General features: G+C 35.3%; 1 protein-coding gene and 1 pseudogene across 1 annotated transcript; both read right to left on the bottom strand.

The window, feature by feature from the left end:
• Positions 1-10,026, bottom strand: part of LOC107480329 (E3 ubiquitin ligase PQT3-like) — a 15,147-nt pseudogene extending 5,121 nt beyond the window's left edge.
• A 921-nt stretch (positions 10,027-10,947) lies between these two features.
• LOC107480328 (mediator of RNA polymerase II transcription subunit 28) lies at positions 10,948-14,879 on the bottom strand. The gene is made up of 4 exons (XM_021138862.2): positions 14,427-14,879; positions 12,644-12,975; positions 11,628-11,740; positions 10,948-11,534 (listed from the first exon to the last, which is right to left on the bottom strand). The coding sequence occupies exons 2-4, from the start codon at positions 12,828-12,830 to the stop codon at positions 11,400-11,402; spliced, it is 435 nt and encodes a 144-aa protein (XP_020994521.1). The 5' UTR covers positions 12,831-12,975; positions 14,427-14,879; the 3' UTR covers positions 10,948-11,399.
• Positions 14,880-19,419: the final 4,540 nt, after the last annotated feature.

The following is a 19,419-nucleotide window of genomic DNA, read 5'->3' as shown; positions in this document are numbered from 1 at the left end:
GACTGATCATTAATTCTACAAGTATTTAAATCATACCCAATATCCATTCAACTAGCACCCTAGGGTATTAGGTGTCCGGAATCAAAGTATAATAAATACATTGTTAATTACTATGACAGTCGCAGGTCAAAGGAAACTCTATTACTATGTTCATCTTGAGAATATCCTATTGACAAATATGCGGTAATTATAACCATTAGGAATTCTCAAAGTGAGTCAGTTCAATGGTCATATCTCTATATGTACCATCTATATATATAATTTAATAAATGAGATCTATTAATTTTCATCCAATGAAGACCATTATATATATATTGATCTTTCCGGATTATTAATGTCCTTTTTAATAATCCTATGACCAAGAACAATTTAGATTAAATTATAAAAGATTTATTTCTCAATATTATGATCACTATCATAATAATAAATCTCTAAATTTAATCTAGGACGTTATTATATTAACATTTTAATATAATAACAGTAACAAATTATTTGAAACATGATTGATTGGATTGTGGTCATACTCCTTATTCCCAACACAGATGACATCCGGGAAGAGTGGCGATGGTGGTGATGGCCTCTTTCTCGATCACGGTGGTCCCTCTGGTCACGATCACGATCATGATCATGGTCACGTTCACATTCCCATTCCCGATCCACATGGTAGTCAGCTTTTCTCTTGATAGGACGTGGTGGAAGCTTTTCTCTTGATAGGACGTGGAGGCTCCACCTCTGGTGGAGACCAATCACGGTGACGATGGGGTTGAGGATGGTGGTACTCACTACTTGGAGGTGCTGGAAGTGATTTCTGCGTTAAAAAAACAAAACTTTTGTTTGAAACATGGTTTTAGTTCTTTTAATTATTTTTTTTTTTTTATATTCCTCTTGACACCACAATATTCCATGATAATTTCCAATGACAATAATATTACAAATAATAATATGTAAGCAACATAGCACACCAATCACGTTTTCTTTCTATATATTAAGGAACACTAACACAGGACAGAAATATGGTCACCCAAATGAATTTAATTAAGGAAGATAGCTTAAGAGTGACTTGGAGGACAGCATTAAAAGCTCCCTTTCATATTCATTTTCCAAAAGACACTTCATGCGTGTTGTGCATTCTAGTAATTCAATCGATCTTTGCCAGCATTGCTACACATTTTGTACATTTCAAGCAGCTAACTCATGATAGTTTAGAATTATTCATTCTAACAGCTTATATTAACTAACTCCGTCTTGGAACTTAAAGGAATCAAGCCAGTGAAACATGAGTAACACACTAGTTTCAATGCACATGATATTCTTTTTCGCTCAAAACACATCATTTTAGGACACATAGTTTGAGCAGTTTGTGTTTGTTTTTGTTTGGCGCACAAGGTGGCACACTCATCCTTGTTACCCTTGTTACAACTTCTAGACCCTGCATAATATAGACTAGAAGTTTACCTCTCAAAAGGCAGATCTATGACATGACAAGAATGACAAATAAAACATTTAACTGCCACAAAACAGACTAACAATATACTGACCCAAGTTTGTTTTATGTTCGAAAAATAAATAATGCAGTCCAGACCATGTATTAGTTATTAAAACCATATAGACAAAAATTAGGAATGTTAAATTTTAATCACTATACCCTGCCCTCATTAGTGGACAACAATTATGAACAGAACCCTTGCAACCAGGATAAAAGCCATAAATCTAAAGGTATCATTGGGTCAAAGAATATCGAAAAACAATAGTCCATAAATGACCGCTACAGAGACTCTGAATCCAGAGAGAGCATATAAATTTAATCACATTACTGTTACCATCCAAATGCAGCAATGCAACTCTAATCTAGTTATACCAATTCCCTTTTAATCAACTTTAAACCAACCGGTGGCTGTTGATTAGAGATACATGGTTCTGAGTGGGCACTGCTCCCTCAACCATTTATGACCAACAAGAATAGTACTCTGTAAAACAAGCAAGACTAACTGCTAAAGACTACTATCATCATTTAAGAAGCCAAAACAGTTAATGGCATAATCTAAAGCAATTACTGCTCAAGCTCAAGGTTCAAGTTTCTACCAAAATTTAGTGGGAAAAACCTAGAAAGGTAAATGATGCATACAAGTCCACAGATAAATAAAGGCAAAATAAGAGAAGAAAATGCACATACAGTTTTTGATTTCATAGGAACATCCCCACTACTGCTCGCTTCCCTACCAAAATCTCGATCTTTGGAGAAATCCCTATTTCATTAAAGAAACACTCATTAACAATGATAAACAAAACAGAAATACCTCGAAAATAACCCACATAAAATTACAAGCAACAAGAACCACGATAACATTGGAAAATTTGGCAACAAAAAATTCATTAGACAACGTCAATAAAGAATAGATTATCTTGTAAACCAAAGCTTTTGCTATGATTAACATGCTACCCTTGTCCTTTATTAACCCAGGAAAAAGGATAGCCGTACACGCTACAAATCATAACTATTAGAAAGTAAAATTATGTTAAATCGTAAACAAAACAGAATCAAAATACAGAAGAAATATGCAAAAGATAATATAGACGAGAAATCATGTCTAAAACAGTTATAACTCGGTGGTAACAGACATTTCACTGTTAAGTTTAAATTCCATATATATATATATATAATTCGTTTTTTGGAATATATCCAATGGCATAAATCCCTTATCTAGAACTTCCGCCCTATTTAGAATTTCATTGCTTAGGTTTTTTCCCCTTCATTTTGAGAGTTCCAACAATTATTGAATTCATCATAGAAGATTTTTTCTCATGTTAAAGAGTCTATTCTTTTTCCATCATTTTTAGAGAAGTCAACAAATTGGGTGGCGCTCATAACTATTTATAGGATATATATTTTTCGATCCAACTATTGGATCACACTAACAAATAATAAAGATCATCTATAACACATTTTACCAAAATCGAACATTAACAAACATGTAATTGAAGACCTCTTTATCTATGTATATTTTGAACAAACATATTACATTATTTTCAAGTGCATAAAAGATATAACAAATGATTTTAGATTGACAAAATATTTTTAAGTTGATCTATAATATATAAGTTTCTAATCCAATGGTTGATTTTTTTCAAAAATTACACAAATAAAAAGTTGAACAGTAAATATTTACTTAGATCGACACTGGTGTCAATTGATTATATATATATAAAATAAAATGAATTGCCATCCAGGAGTAATTCTGTTTTACCTATCAATCCGTTTCTCATTTTCATGCTTTCTCCAACGATCAGCTTTCCGAGCTTCAAACTCCTCTCTACTCATAACTGGAGGTGGAACATTCATCCCCATCCCATACTCAGCAGCAAGATCCCTAAACAATAATTTAGCTTTCTAAAATAGTAATTATCTAAATATGCAAGACAAATTTTGATAATAAAAAAAGGTACATACCTATGAGGTGGAACAACAGGCATCATGTAACCCTGCATGCCAAATGGATCATGAGGCAGACCACCTGCAAATGGCATGTCCAAGGGGCCCAGGCCATAACCCATCATTTGCATCGGGCCACCATATGGTCCCATAAATCCTTCCATACAAGGTTGCATGCCATTCCAGTATGAACTGTAACCAGGTGCTGGGCCCATTGGCATCATGTAGTTCTCAGCCCCAAGGTCGTGTGGGGTTTTCCACTGAAAATCTGCAAGAGATAAAAATAATTTGACATTGTTACAAATAACATAAATAGAGGTTAAAAAATAAAGACCTCTGTATTGCACTCTTCCCCCGAATGTTCAAAAGCAGCAATCCGGTTTGCAAAGTTTAATATAAAGGAAAAGTTACAGATACATGTCCAGATTTGAACATAAATATATAGATTCGAATGCAAGAGAGTAGATTTACCATTTGCAGGCAAACAGACTTTCTTCCTTTTTTTTCTTCTTTCCTGCAAAGTTGAAAGTTGAAACTACAAATGAGATTGTCATCAAAGAAAATAAATTATTACATGTCTTACACACGATGACATGAGCAATCTACATTACCTGCCTCGGCAGGAACCATTTTTTGCTGGACTTCCTCCTCAACCAACTGAGCACTCCCTTGTGAGGCTGGTTCCTTTACACTCATCGACTCATGTGTAGCTTCACTTACATCAGGCATTCTGGGCTTCACTTGCTCTGATGTTTGCAATGGAGCTGGAGCAGAAACTGTTTTTTTATCATCAACAGTTTCCGGTGCAGATAACTGGGAAAAATATAAGGCGGCTAAAAAAGAGACAAAAGTGGCTGTAAGTGAAGCAAGAACAAGAGCATATGAGGGTCTCTACCAGTCTTTGGGCACGAAAGAAGGAAAAAAAGGTATATATAGAATTGCAAAGAGCCGGGAAAGAAGAACGAGAGATTTGGATCAGATTAAGTGCATAAAGGATAAGGATGGAGAGGTGTTGGCTCAAGAGGAGAAGATTAATGAAAGGTGGAAGAGCTACTTCTACGAGTTATTTAATGAGGGACAGAAGACTCTTCCGAGCCTTGGTCGATTATGCAGAAGGGAAGAAGATCAAAACTTTGACTACTATCGAAGGATTCAGGACTTCGAGGTAAAAGAGGCTCTAAAGCAGATGAAAAATGGCAGGGCAGTAGGACCTGATAATATCCCGATTGAGGTTTGGAAGGGTCTTGGAGGAAAAGGCATCAACTGGTTAACCAAGCTTTTTAATGAGATTTTAAGGTCAAAGAAGATGCTGATGAGTGGAGAAAGAGCACCTTGGTACCTATCTATAAGAATAAGGGGAATATACAAAGTTGCGGAAATTATAGAGGGATTAAGCTTATGAGTCATACTATGAAGTTATGGGAAAGGGTGATAGAACGGAGGTTAAGAAAAGAGACACAAGTAACAGAGAACCAATTTGGATTTATGCCAGGCAGATCTACCACTGAAGCGATATACCTATTAAGAAGGATGATGGAGAGATATCGTAGTAATAAAAGGGATCTACACATGGTGTTTATTGATTTAGAAAAAGCGTATGATAGGGTACCAAGAGAGGTCTTATGGAAGGTTTTAGAAAAGAGGAGAGTAAGGATCGCATATATTCAGACAATTAAAGACATGTATGATAGGGCCACAACTAGTGTGAAGACTCAAGGTGGTGTGACAGAGGAATTCCCTATTGGTATAGGATTACACCAGGGATCATCCTTAAGTCCTACCTTTTCACATTAGTCTTGGAAGTACTCACAGAGCACATCCAAGAGCCTGTGCCATGGTGCATGCTTTTTGCCGATGATATCGTCCTTATGGGAGAATCAAGGGAAGACCTAAATAAGAAGTTAGAGTTATGGAGAGAAGCTCTAGAAGTGTATGGTCTCAGCCCCAAGGTCGTGTGGGGTTTTCCACTGAAAATCTGCAAGAGATAAAAATAATTTGACATTGTTACAATTAACATAAATAGAGGTAAAAAAAAAAAAGGACCTCTGTATTGTACTCCTCCTCCGAATGTTCAAGCAGCAATCCGGTTTGCAAAGTTTAATATAAAGGAAAAGTTACAGATACATGTCCAGATTTGAACATAAATATATAGATTCAAATGCAGGAGAGTAGATTTACCATTTGCAGGCAAACGGACTTTCTTCCTTTTTTTCATCTTTCCTGCAAAGTTGAAAGTTGAAACTACAAATGAGATTGTCATCAAAGAAAATAAATTATTACATGTCTTACACACGATGTCATAAGCAATCTACATTACCTGCCTCGGCAGGAACCATTTTTTGCTGGACTTCCTCCTCAACCAACTGAGCACTCCCTTGTGAGGCTGGTTCCTTTACACTCATCGACTCATGTGTAGCTTCACTTACATCAGGCATTCTGGGCTTCACTTGCTCTGATGTTTGCAATGGAGCTGGAGCAGAAACTGTATTTTTATCATCAACAGTTTCCGGTGCATTTGTCATTCCTTCATGAACAAGTGAAACCTTTGGTTCTCCCTTAGATGCAGCCGATGAGGTTGGAGATGGAAGCTTCAGTTGTGGACAACGAGCAGACTCCATATCTGGAAAGGAGGAGAAAACAATTGCAATTTGCATGTTAGTTTCAATAAATTTTTAGCCAAATAAAGTCCACGTAAGAGTCACATGATAAATAGTTTCAATAACCTTGAACTTGAAAGGTGCTCCCAGAGTTTTCAGCACTGCTATTGCCTGACTCCAATATACGATTAATAGTATCTCTTAGGGTCTTATTTGGTAAAAGATCATCTGCAAGAATATTTGTTGCACCACATATGCACATGGACTTGGAGATAATATAGTCCCTAATACCTGAAAAGAAATTTCAGAATGATATTCACAAAACTTCATCTGAGATGTTTGTACATCGGGAAGAAAGGCTGAGGAGAGATTATATCATCTAAAGCATTCTTTACTTGCTTAATGAAGAATTATAAGTTTAAAAACGTAAGTATTTACTCAAATTCTAAAAACCAGGACTTCTTCAGGAAGACAAAGAAACATACATTTGTCACAAAAGCTTTTAAAACAGCACTTGCTTGTCAGCACAGCATCTTTCATCACATCATTGCACAAGGGGCAGTGGAGCTCAGGTGGTAGATCCCCAATAGAACGTGTGGTGGAAGGTAAACCTTCTATTTCTTTCTCAAAAGCAGCCCTGTTTAGCAGGATTAGGTGAGAAATACAATATCAGTCCTACATATGACAGAATGGAGACAAAGAACTAACATGTACTCACTCATTTGGCTTCAATACAGCTACTGAACCATTTGGTAGAGCATAGGAACCTTGTGGGTTCACCATCAGCATGGATCTCGGAATACCAGTAGGTTGTTTAACTCTCTTGATGTCATAATTTGGATCACCGTTTGTAGGGCAGTGCTGAATAAAATGGCCTACAAAAAAAGTTTAATAAGTAAGCTAAGCATAACCGACAATGCCATCCAGCAATTTAAGCAGATTTAGAGCCCCTTTTTCTCCCTGATAATAATAAAGAGTCTAGGAAATACCAGGAACCTTGCACCTGTGACATACATAGCCTTGGGGAGGTGTTTTCCGCTCCAGCCCTACTCAGTAAGTGAATAAGCATTAGAACAGTAATATCAAAATCAGTATTCAAAGCAGGCAGTGACTCAAACTTGTATAGAATAGGAAAAGGAAACTCACCAAAACCACGACCACCCCCCATCCGTCCACCCATACCTCTTCCAAAACCTCTACCAGCACCAAAGTCCGATCCTTGACTGCATGCCAAAAGGAAACTTTAGATATCGCGAAGTCTAGAGTGACAATGATTTCACCAAAACAAAGCACATTTGGTATGTGAAATGAAATTTTCTGCAGAAATCCTTATGCAGGAATGATGGTAAATAAGAAACAACTGCTCCTCTAGTACAGGTGCTGATTCCAGAATGAGCAATCCCTTCCACCAGAGATTATTGACCATATTATTGCAGGTGAAAAAGAATACGAAGTTACTTATTAGTAATTCATATTCATATTTACAGTCATCATCCCTTTTTATGCTGATTCCAAGAATAAAGAAAGACAACTGAAGGAAAGTGGATAGTTTACTCCCCATTGCCAATCCAAGGCAGGAGTATCAATCAAAGCCTTTATCTTACTTTCTTCATCAGCTTTGTTGGTTGGAGGAGCTTCAGGAATTAAGTTGCTTGATTGAATGGGTGGTACATCAGGAATCGCATACAAATCATTTCCAAATTCATCCCAATCTGAATCTTCTGGCTGTCATGTTATGAGAAGGTAAATAAAATAGGAATGAAGTGGAATTGTTTATTAAATAAAACACATGGAAAGCAAAACGGGACTTACATATTTTACAGCAGATGCATCTTCAGCTGGTAAGCTGCTGTTTTCAGGTTCGGCTTCCATAGCCGTATTTTCCACCTTTTTTTGCCTGCAAAAGCCAAGGAAAGTAGCAACTCAACGCAGAATTTTTCTCACAAATCAAAAGGGTAGTTTCTTGGGAAAACTGTGTGACTACAACGTGAAGTATCAAGATGAGAATAGCAAGCCCATGACTGCCCATTTCAGAAACCAACATGCATGATGCATGACAATAGTCCAAAAACCAACAACAGTAATAAGATTAAAGATTAGAGATAATACTCTAGTTCAGTAACAATTGGTAAACGTGGCCGACCAGTAACCCGACGAATTAACACTGAGGTATTTTTAGGAATCAGCATTGCTTCATCAAGATATTCTGAAATTCCAAAGAGACAGAGCAGCTATAAAACACTGAATATGCCATTCATCAAGGCAATTATATATATTAACTACCATGCTGCAAATCCTGCAAGGTTTGGGCACTTGTAATTCCTACAACTAGCTTACAACCTCACTGGAACTCAAATTCTCAACACCCTGGCCTACATTCTAAGCATTTTAACTTTGAGGATTTCCTATTCTCTCATTGTCTTTTCGTTTGATTTTTGCAATAGAAGAGGTGGAGGCCAATGTTAGTCAAATAAAAAACACTACAAACCAAGAATTTCATCGTAAAGTGATTCTCATGTACTGACAGTGTAATCTTATATATTTATTAACCAATAGAATTCATGAGAAGGAGTATCTAACTGTCAAACACAACAATTCCCTGATTTTTATTGGACACAGTGTAAAACAACACTGTCAGTGCATGAAAATAAAACATCAAACTCAACTTCAACACCATGAACTCCTGAAAGCCAAGACTAGCAAAAATGTTTACTTTCAGAGGAACATGATAAACACTGAGAGTTTAACCACGAAAGCCCTTCTCAAAGGCAAAGAGAATGCAATAGTTCCATATTTTAATTTTACAATTAACCCCCCAAACTCATGGTATCGCCACCCAAACAGCTATCTGAATGAGAATAACAATAGTTTTAATTAAAAAGCATCAGATGAATGAGAATAGCAATAGTTTTAATTAAAAAGCCTCAGAACCAACCTTCATTGGTCTGGGCGTTGGTTACCACGAGATCAAAATCAGTACCCCTGCCTAAATGCTTGGATTCAAATATTTTTTCTTTCAATGTTCCAACAGAGATGAAAGGACCGTCCATGGGAATTGAATCATAATCTCTTGCACTCTTAAATTTATAATACACCGCCATTCTTTCTATGTAAAAAAAAAAAAGATTAAGATCAACGATAACAAAAATAAACAATGTATCAAAAGGACCTATGAAATTCCAAAACTAGAATGGCCCTTGATATTAAATAAATCAAAACAAAACAAAACAAACAGTACAATACTATATCCAAAGCTCTATTTCTTTCTTCTTCTTTTCTCTGTTTTTGTCCTCCACTTGCAAATTACTAGGGTTAAGATCGATCAATCGAGCCCACAAGGCTGAGACTGAGGCTGAGAGAACGAGCACTACTAGAATTCTCTTCTGCCAGCAAAAATCAACGCGGAATCTTGAACTTCTTCACAAAATTCCGTTACGCATTCAGAATCTCCGCTAATTCAGATTGTGTTGCAGCTGCTCTCAATGAAAACCATCACAAATCAGAGTATTCCGAATTCGACCGATCCAAGAGAAGAATCTCCGTCGAAATCCTCTATGGAAACAGAAACCACCGTGGCACCGGCACAGCGACAGTTAGGAGCTGAGCGATGCAATCGTCGAATCGATAGCAGGAAGAACAGCAACAATTTCCGACGGTCACGCTTCGACAACCGACCCAACTCGGGGAAGAACGTGAAGGAGGCGAAACTGCGAACTCGGATTTGGACGAGCCTCTGCGATTGAAACTCTTGAATGAGAGAATCAGAACAACTCCGCGTGCGGTTGCAGAGCTGGAATCGGAGATCGATGGTGGAAGATTGAAGGAGAAGGGGAGAATGATTAATTAGGGTTAGGGTCAGAGTTGGGAAAAGTTTGGCTCTGGGGCGTGGAAAGAGAAGAGCATAATCCAGTGTAGAAAGAATGCAAGGAGATGAAAGTAAAACAATTTCGGATGGAAATTTTGGGGATTTCTGAGACAAAGACCAAGAAATCAAGTGGCTTGATTCTGAGGTTAGAGAAAATTGTTTTATTCTTAGGTATATATATAGACCCATGTATCCAGTGTTCAGACGCGTTTTTTTGGCTGTCAGCCATATGGACTAACATCTTTTTAATTAATTTTTTTTGGAAAGATTAAAGATTTTTTTTAATATTACAAAAAAATAATATTTTTAGTATTAGTATTAAAAAACAAAAATACTATTTTATTTTTAAAATTATTTAATTATAATAAAAATTAAAATTTGATGTTTATTTTAAAATATTAAAATTTCAGAAGGAGTTTATTTTAAAAACAATTGCAATTGTTTAATATAGTTTGATAGATATAGGTCGACAAATTTTTGTTAATAATAATGTTTTTAATAAATTAATTAAGGTAATTACTTGTTTAGATATCTTTTAAAATATTTTCATTTTTTATTAATACACATATCTTTTTAAAATTTAAATTATTTTAAGAATTATATATTAATAATTTATTTATTTATTTTATAAATAATAAAAAATATACATTTTTTTATAATATATATCAATAAATAAATTATTTATTTAAAAAAATGTCTAAAATAAAAAAAAGCTTAAATCCAATAAAAATGAAAAATGACAAGAACATGTAACAAATTTGTAAATATTCTACACAAAAATATTTATATTAATATATTTACAATTCCACTCCAAATTTATTTAAATTTCTCTAAGCATCTTGATCTTTTAAAAACCATTAGATACTTTCACCATATTAGACTCTTCCATGATTAATTGGTCATACAAGACTGGACTTTCAGTTTTAATCAACAAAGTCATGTTGACAAAGAAAAATTGTCTGTCAACTTAAAATATGAAACAAGATAAATAAGCCATATTTCTTTATTTCTTGAGACAGTACGGAATAGCAAAACCGACGACGCTGTATTTCCAATTTCCAGAAAACTGAACCATTCAATAGAGAAGTTTCAAAAGTCTAGTCCAAAATCAATTATAACATACAAATAATACATTTTGTTGAGTTATATTTCCTAAAAAGTCAAACTCTCATGAGGTGCAATTCAATTTGTCAATGACTCGAAAGTCTTGTATGTTTTCGGGAGAGAATTCTACAAGGACATCGTCCAGTTGACGAGCTCCATATTCAATCCCTGCATTCCTCATATTGACTTGCGACTTAGCAAGCACATAATACTCCTGCCTCCTCAGCTTTCATCATCAAAATTAAACAAACTGGGTTCTGAATCATCTCATCTAACAACTCATGTTTTGCGGCGTGGCTAATCATCAATTAAAACTTGCCCCCAAAAGAAGATAAAATATATAACATAAACTGCTAACTTAATACATGTGTGGCCGGTATTACAAAGGTGACCTGAGCTTACGCTAGACCCTTTCCAACTCAGTCTTGTGTTTGTCCATTTGCTCTTTCAACTCTTTTTTCCACTCCAGAACTAAACTTTCTTGTTTCTTTATCAGCTCATTTTTCCTGTCAAGTTCTTCTTCCATGAGAGTGATATCCTGCTTCAACAAGATATACAAGAGAAATAACTATAATGATATAACCCGGTCAGTGGGTGTAAGAGCATTAAAGTACTGCAGTCGCCACCATACCTTTCTAAGCATTTCAACTTTAGTCGGCTTATCCTCACGTTGCAGACTAATAAAATGAAGCTGTAACTTCTTGGCAGCCTCCATAAAATCTCTAGCATACCTATCCACATCAACTGATAAAAAACCATCCAAAAAATGAAAGCAAGTTAGGTTACATAATATGTTTATCTCATCATGCATTGCAAAATGAGAAAACCATTTGAGTCCCTTCTTGACCAGTACCAAAAATTCATTTTCAATTAATTCTGGGTATCGACACTTAGCAGCCCCTACTTTCACATTTCTTCATGTGAAATTACTTGGTCTAATTCTATTTAGACCGAGATGGCTTTGCAAATAACTCTATTTGAATTCCATTTCATTTAATATTTTCATTCCCTATGTTTTCTTTTTTATCAGGATCTTGTAAAAGAAATAGTGAATGTGGGAGATAAGATTTTGTTGTTTTCACAATTTCATAAAAAATTCACAAAACTATGAAAACATGGAACACGGGAAACAAATCAGTAATATCCTACAACATATGTTCGAAAAACAATCTTAAATGATAAAGTTAAATGACTTGGTGTGTAATATGTACATATATATGTATGTATCTATGTCCAGAAAACCCCCTCTAACAATACCTAAATGGTTTCACTGTTAAGAATTATTTCGGAGGCATTTACCCACATTTTCTTCTTAATTTAGTTTGAATAGATGATCAGTAATATAAGCAATTCTTTGAGTCTTGACTACTATATCTTCTTCTGACACACATGGTGTTCTACTCAGTGCAAAATTTTATAATCACTGGAGTGCAGGACAATAATATAGAATAGCTTGTTAAAAAATCAATCTATTCTGTGGAAAAAAAAATCAAAATTGCTCTTTCTCAGTAAAAACACATCCCATTTTAAATTGTTAATGATCATTTACACCCTACCCAAAAAAAAAAGACAGAAACATTTGACATAATGATAGGTTATACAAAAGTACGGGAAAGTTGGAATGAAAAGGGGTTGGTAGTAACTGACTCTGATGGGAAGGGTGGGGAGAACGGTCAATAGCTTGAAGTTCACGGGCAGGCAAACAGGGAAGCAAAGCAGCCTCCAAAGCCATAACAGAAGAAACCATATCATCCTTTGTAGAAGCAGCGGGAGAAGATGCTAGTTGCTGATCAACCCCCTGCTGTTGTTGCTCACCTAATTGCCGATCACCCATCTACCCCTTTAAGAAGTCTGATTCTTCAAAGATATTGCAGAGTGCAGTTTCAATTGAAGTGATGTAGTTTGAGCAAGGTTCTGAAAACCGGACCAGTCATCAAACTGCTCTAGTTACTGGTCCAACCGGTCTAACCATAGTTCAACTGGAAAAACCGTTCCATAATAAAATAATAAATAAATTATAAATAAACATCCTAAATATTTTTGAAATTTAAAACCCTACATAAAATATCACCAACTAAATGTAATTAATCATCAAAATATGCAATGACTTGCAGCAAATTTATTGACAATTAACATAATTATACTTCCATTAAAAATAGCTGGATTGAATTACAATGCACAAGTTAAAGATAGAGAATATTCTCTTAATGTAGCCAAGTAAAAAAGTAAAACAAAAAATGATAGTGTTGCACAATAAACACACAACAGAGCCTGAAACAAAAACACAATAAAGCCTGAAACCAAAAAAAATCCAACACGGAGGAGGGGTAGCAAGTCGGCAGAGATCAAGAACAGGGACAGTGCAACCAAACAAGGAACAAAATGAAGAAAACAGAATTTTTTTTTATAACAGAACAATCAAAACATGAATCATACAATCACTAATTGCAAATTTTTCTTCATAAGAACAGAACAATGAAAACATGAAGCATATAATAAATCAAAAGATCATCAATTGCAAATTTTTTAATAAGAACAGAAGTTAGAACAGTGAAAAAAGAAGAAAGATTAACAGTTTTCAATCCAATTTTAACAAAGCTCATTACAATGATTAACAACAACAAAAAAAAGCAATGAAGGAACAGTGAATCAGTACTAGACAGAAACAGACAGTAAAGCAGTAATAGAGTTATCAATTTAAAATTTATCATCAAATACAATCGGTGAGCAAAACCAGTCAACCAGGTACTGACTGGGCATTCGGAAAAAAAAATCAAAAGAACATTTAAATCACAGCAAAAACACAACAACAACAATAGGAACATTTAAAACAAAGCAACCCAAAAAAAAATCTAAAAATCACCATTGCTGAAAACAATGATTTGATACGTGTATGCTCAAAGAATTAAAAGCTAAGCTCACAGGAAAGTGAAGAATACCCAAACCAAAGAACAGAAAATCACAACAAAAACAAAAAAAATTAGAAGTAACAGAAAAACAACAGAACAACCCAGAAGAACACTAATGCAAGTGGAATCATCATGTTAATATGTTTTCTGCAAAGATGCTATTTGTGCAGCTAAAATTTCCTAATTACTAAGATCCAATTATTCTAATTTCACATGCAATCAACTTACTAAGTTTCTAAAAGCTAAAAATTATAAAACCAACCAGAAATATGGTTAAAGCATTTCATCAAACATGTTGAGGCGGTAAAATTAAAACGAAATAAGAGAATTCAAAGCTTAATATCAATGTGATAGAGAAGAGAACATAACTATTGTAACTTTAATTCAGTCTATGAAAAAATCCAAACCACTACCAAATCAAAGAGTTACTTATTGTAATGGAAATCATAAGTTGCAGAGTTTGAAGCAGAGTATTGGTGCTGTGTGAGTGTATTGTCTGGTGGCGGGTTTAGGGAACTCACGGCGGCGACAAAAGAGAGCAGTTCGACGGCTAGGTGGAGCGCGCGGGTTGGTCGCAGAATTTGAAGCAGAGCAACGTGGCTTCCAGACGAACGCGAATGCGAACTCGAACGGTGAACGGCGAGTGAACGCGAACGGTGAACGCCGAGCAAACTTGAAAGACGAAGAACGCGAACGAAGACGACAGAAACGCGAACGTAAACGGCACACAAACGGCGACGGAAGCGCGGCTGAGCAGACAAAGACGACGGACGCCGAGCTCGAGGAAGCAGCCGCGATCGGTGACAGCGAACAGGGGTTGAAGACTTGGAGCACGAGGGAAGCTAGATAGACGGACGGATGGCGAACTTTGAGTGCAATGGACGGCGGCAGTATGCCACTCCTTGCGGCGGTGGGGTAGGCTTACAGTGCTAGGGTTTTTTGGCTGGGTTTGTGTGATTTCTTTCTGAATGAAAGAAAGGGAGAAAGAAACGAAGGAGCCTCCGTTTTTGTTTAAACCGGACGGGTTCTGGTTCGATCCGACCGGCTGGTTCTTAGTCGGTTTAACGGTTTCTCAACGATTTTTTAAACAACAGTTTTACATGTCTGATTGGACTGTTAATATTGTTTGCTTGCGATTGAATCGGTCCAACCGATCGGTCCGATCCGGTTTCTAAAACATTGGTTTTGAGTCGTAGTTTCTGGTGCGGAATGACCGAAACCCAAGTAGAGGATCTCTGTTTCTAGATATTTGATCGGATCAGGTCACTAGTTTAGGCCACAAACCCACCAATCAGCACGGCAGCGGAACACGATTCCACCTTCTTCCCTGGCGACTCCACGCTTCGGCAGCTCCTTCGTGCCGACAGCAGAATCGCGACAATACTACCTTAGTTTCCTTCTAAGTTCTGACTTTGCATTTTAGGTCAATCTGTGCTTCTGACTTCTGAGTTCTAGCTTTTGCCCTTACTTCCTTTGTATCCGACCCATTTGGGGATATTGAGCTTTCAAGTGGGTTTCGTTTGGATTTGCCTTTGAAATCCCGTTTGGGCTACGGAAAAGGATTAGTTGGGCTTCGATAACTATAAATCCAGCTCCCTCTCTGACCAAATAGAATCGAGTTCCCGCCAATGAGCCTTAACTCACATGGCATATCTCTCCCTCCTCACCTCAAAAGTCTAAGGTTCAAATCTTAGAGAGTGCAAATGAAGAAAAAATTTGGTAAATATATGAAGAGCGTGTGGATGTATTGTGTACCTAAAATTGGAAGTTGTCCAATCTATTGGGATACCTAAAATTTGAGATTGTCTAATCTATCGACCAAAAAAAAGAATCGAGTTCTCCAATTACCAAAAAAAAAACATATTGAGATTGTCCCCTTAATGAGCTAACGTATTGACACCTAGATACTCACGTTGCCTGCACGTGTCCTTCCCAAAGCTTTATACTAGGAGAAATAGATCTTCTCAATTCTTTTAACAACTGAGGGAGTAAAATATAATCTTTCACCATTAATTGTTATAAGTATGACTAAGAAAAAACATGAGAGAGAGTACATTAAAGGATCATATATCACACTTTACTTCCTCAAATTTTTTCAACAATTGAAAAGATCCATTCCCTGTACCGAGTAAGTGTAAATGGGTATTAGCGTTTGTTGTGTAGTTGTTACAATTGTTGTTTATGGTTCAACTTTCGGCAATCCCAAAAACAATCAGATTACCTTGGTCTTTTTTATTGGCTAAGGAGAAGGTTGGAGGATCACTAAATTAGAAATTTCGCCTAGTGAGGTAGGATTAAATACTACATGCATCTTTTAAATTGTAAACTACGGTTTTAATATATTTGAAATTTGTATTTGTTCGCAAGAGTGAAAATTGGTGCTCTATATATAGGAGTCATTGTAAAATTTGTGTAGAAATTATACACACTAGATGGAAGCATTGTAAAAATGACAATGTCCAATGTTAGAAATAGTACTACCCAGGTAGTTGATCGAGTGGTGGAGGTTAATCCATCCAAATTAGCTTGATCTCTTTTGGTTGAAGTTGTCCGGATGTATGAAGTTCCAAGTCAGTAGAATCTAGAGGAAGTTTTTAGTATTGAAATGGTTCATCTGGATCAATGGGCGAGCTAGTCATGTGTTTGTGTTATAGCTTTCGTTTTGAGGGTTAATATTTATGAGTTATATTTTGTCTTTGGTTATTGCGTGTAGGGTGATCGAATTTATTGTACCATTCCCAAAAATAGCATTGTCATTTTTAGGACCGTGATTTGCGAGCATGGAATCTATTTAATAAAGAATTTTATTGTGCAAAGCTATGAGAAGTCGGTGAAGACTACGCCACACAAGTATAAATTAAATTTTTATATGAAAACTACTGTTTCGACTTTTTCCCCTAGACATTTTCCTTGAACCTGTTTTGTTTTACAAAGTATGAAGTAATCGAGTTAATGGCTACGGTCTCTCAAAGCTACCTCATTGATTAGTACACAGCTTTGAAATTTTTTTTGTTTCTTTTAATGTTTCTCTTCTTAAAGTTTATTTAATAATTAATATCCACTGAAAAAAATTATCTTTTAACGTTTTTTTTTAGATTGCATTAGTTATGTGATAGCAAAGGAAGATGCAAAAAAATTTAGTTACCCAAAGTGGGTAACCCACGAAAAGGATGGTGGTTTGTTTGGAGGACCTACAGTTTGTTTTCTGGAGACTTCCTTTGTTCATGGATAAATTATTCTTTTGCGGTTATAGTTTATGGTTTAAGACTTTTTGGTTGGTTATATGGGTTCTGTGTTTACTAATGTATTATGTGCATATGTTCAGGAGAAATAAGATGAACTGTACGTTATTTGGTCACTTTGTTAATCAAGTGGTTGCATTTCTAAGCAAACCAGATTCTGAGCCATTAGTCCTAGTGGCGCAACTATCCAAAGTAGCTTTAATCCTTTTCGAGTATATTGCAATGCCAACTTCCCTGCTTTCTTAGAGGACGGCGTGACAAAAGAGTCTGAGTTGAGCGTCAAAGAGGCTATAACATTTCTTCCAAATATAAAGATCATACTCTTTTTTAACAAAAAGTTGCAACCAATTAGGCAGACAACTGGATTGTTAAATAGTTTTATAGGGAGTTTGGATGCTAACTATTTCCAATTTTTCATATATGAAGAGAGCTGGAAGATAATAAACAAAGCTAACAAGAAATATGCATACAATATGGTTAAGATAAATGTTTTAGTTTCGACATATTAAGAAAATTTAGATATCAATTTTTTAGAGGTAAAAACTTTACCATGGATAAATTATATTACTGGTTGAATCCATAATATGTGTTTCACATGTTTAAATCAGCATTTGTATCTTACATGTCATTACGACTAAATGGCATCTAGATTCTTGTTTTCTTACACTTTTTCATTTTAAATTAGCCTTTTTTTGTTATTGATATTCTTCACATTACCATAGTCTTATGCTTATTGATTGATTTTAGTTAATGACAATGGCAAATAAATGCAACAGGTATTTCACTATGAGTGCGATGCTGGAGGAAAAATAAAGCGATGAATTATGCAAAAGATAGAAAAGAACTGGAAGGATACAAGACACAATTTGTATCATAAATTTTACAAAGAAACAAAAGACTATTGAGAAAAATGTTAAGTAGCGCCCATCAGAAATAGAAGAAAATCACTGAAAATAGTTCCTTGAATATCGCTTGAAGGAAGAAACAAAGGTAACAAATAATATTTTTTATTATTTTCCCTAAAACATATATATGTCTACATAAAAGACTCCTTGCATTTTATATTCAACATTATAGTCTCATTTGTATTTTTTCATAGAAAAAATGCAAACAAAATTCTTTAAATCATTCGAAGTAAATTTACACATATATTGAGAGTTCCAAAACATTGGCAAGACAAAAAAGAAGAAAAGGTAATAAATAATTATTTGCTTTAAGATTTTGCTTCATTTTCTTGAATATGGAGTTGTTATTTATATGATTGTGTCGATATCAATGTTATAGGAGAAAATACAAGGAAGACCCATTAGTAGAGGAGAGTTGTGAACCATCTCTCATAAAAAAAATGGCTCGTATATCCATGCCGATGCGCATATTGTTGGTGTAAGTAATGTTTAAAAATTTTGAACTTCTCTTATTGTATATATCATGCTAATTTTAAATCATTATAACCTCATTTTTTATATATCTATAGGAAGCAATTGCGAATATTGAGAGTCAAGATAAATCCTCTAAATACCTTTCACAAAATGATTTGCTTGCATAAGTTCTTGGAAAGGAGCACTCAGGATGAGTTCGTGCTTTAGGTGTTGGACCATGCCCCACCCAAGTTTTTGGTAACGCTGCTGCACAACCGTCAGATTCTGGTGTGCAAATTGAAGAGTATCAGAGGATGATTGCAGAATTAAAGGTTGAGGCAATAGAAGAGAAGGCAAAGAGACAGACAATAGAGAAGCTTTTGAGATATCTATTCCGACAGCTAAGAGACAATTTGCCACCTGACGTTGATGCAGAGCTAGATTCTTTGGGAAGTATACCGAATTCATCACGCGCAAAGCCATCTTCTTCTAACAATCATGACCTGCAACAAAATTAATGAGTTTCAGTCGACGAAAATAGATACTATTAATTTGTTTTAGTGTTTTATGTCTATTTTCTTGAAATTATTGAATTTTAATTTATAAAGAATGATGCACTTATGACAATCTCATTATATATATTATGTTTGCATATACATAATTACTATTGTTAGGGTATTTTATTATTTTATTTGGTTCGAAGTTCTTTAAATTAATCGGTTTCTAATAAATTAAAGTTGAACAAACAGATAAAATAAAAGAGGAAAAATAATAATAATAAAAAGTAACGGGAATCCAAAATTTGGCAACGGTTCCTAACCACCACATAATTACTATTATTTTTCATTTACTTGATATGTAGCGGCGGTTACAAACCACCGTAAAATTGATATACGTTTTGCGAACCAGCTATG

This window comes from Arachis duranensis, chromosome 3 (genome assembly GCF_000817695.3).
Source record: "Arachis duranensis cultivar V14167 chromosome 3, aradu.V14167.gnm2.J7QH, whole genome shotgun sequence".
NCBI classification, from domain to species: Eukaryota; Viridiplantae; Streptophyta; class Magnoliopsida; order Fabales; family Fabaceae; genus Arachis; species Arachis duranensis.
This window is presented reverse-complemented; position numbering and strand designations above follow the sequence as displayed.

What these genes read in the sequence shown, in the direction of transcription:
- LOC107480328 (XM_021138862.2), bottom strand. Translation starts at nt 12,830, where the DNA reads ATGGGTGATCGGCAATTAGGTGAGCAACAACAGCAGGGGGTTGATCAG. An exon ending in TCCCCACCCTTCCCATCAGA is followed by an intron (nt 11,741 to 12,643) that starts GTCAGTTACTAC and finishes GTTTTTTATCAG; the next exon opens with TTGATGTGGATAGGTATGCT. An exon ending in AAGTTGAAATGCTTAGAAAG is followed by an intron (nt 11,535 to 11,627) that starts GTATGGTGGCGA and finishes TTGTTGAAGCAG; the next exon opens with GATATCACTCTCATGGAAGA.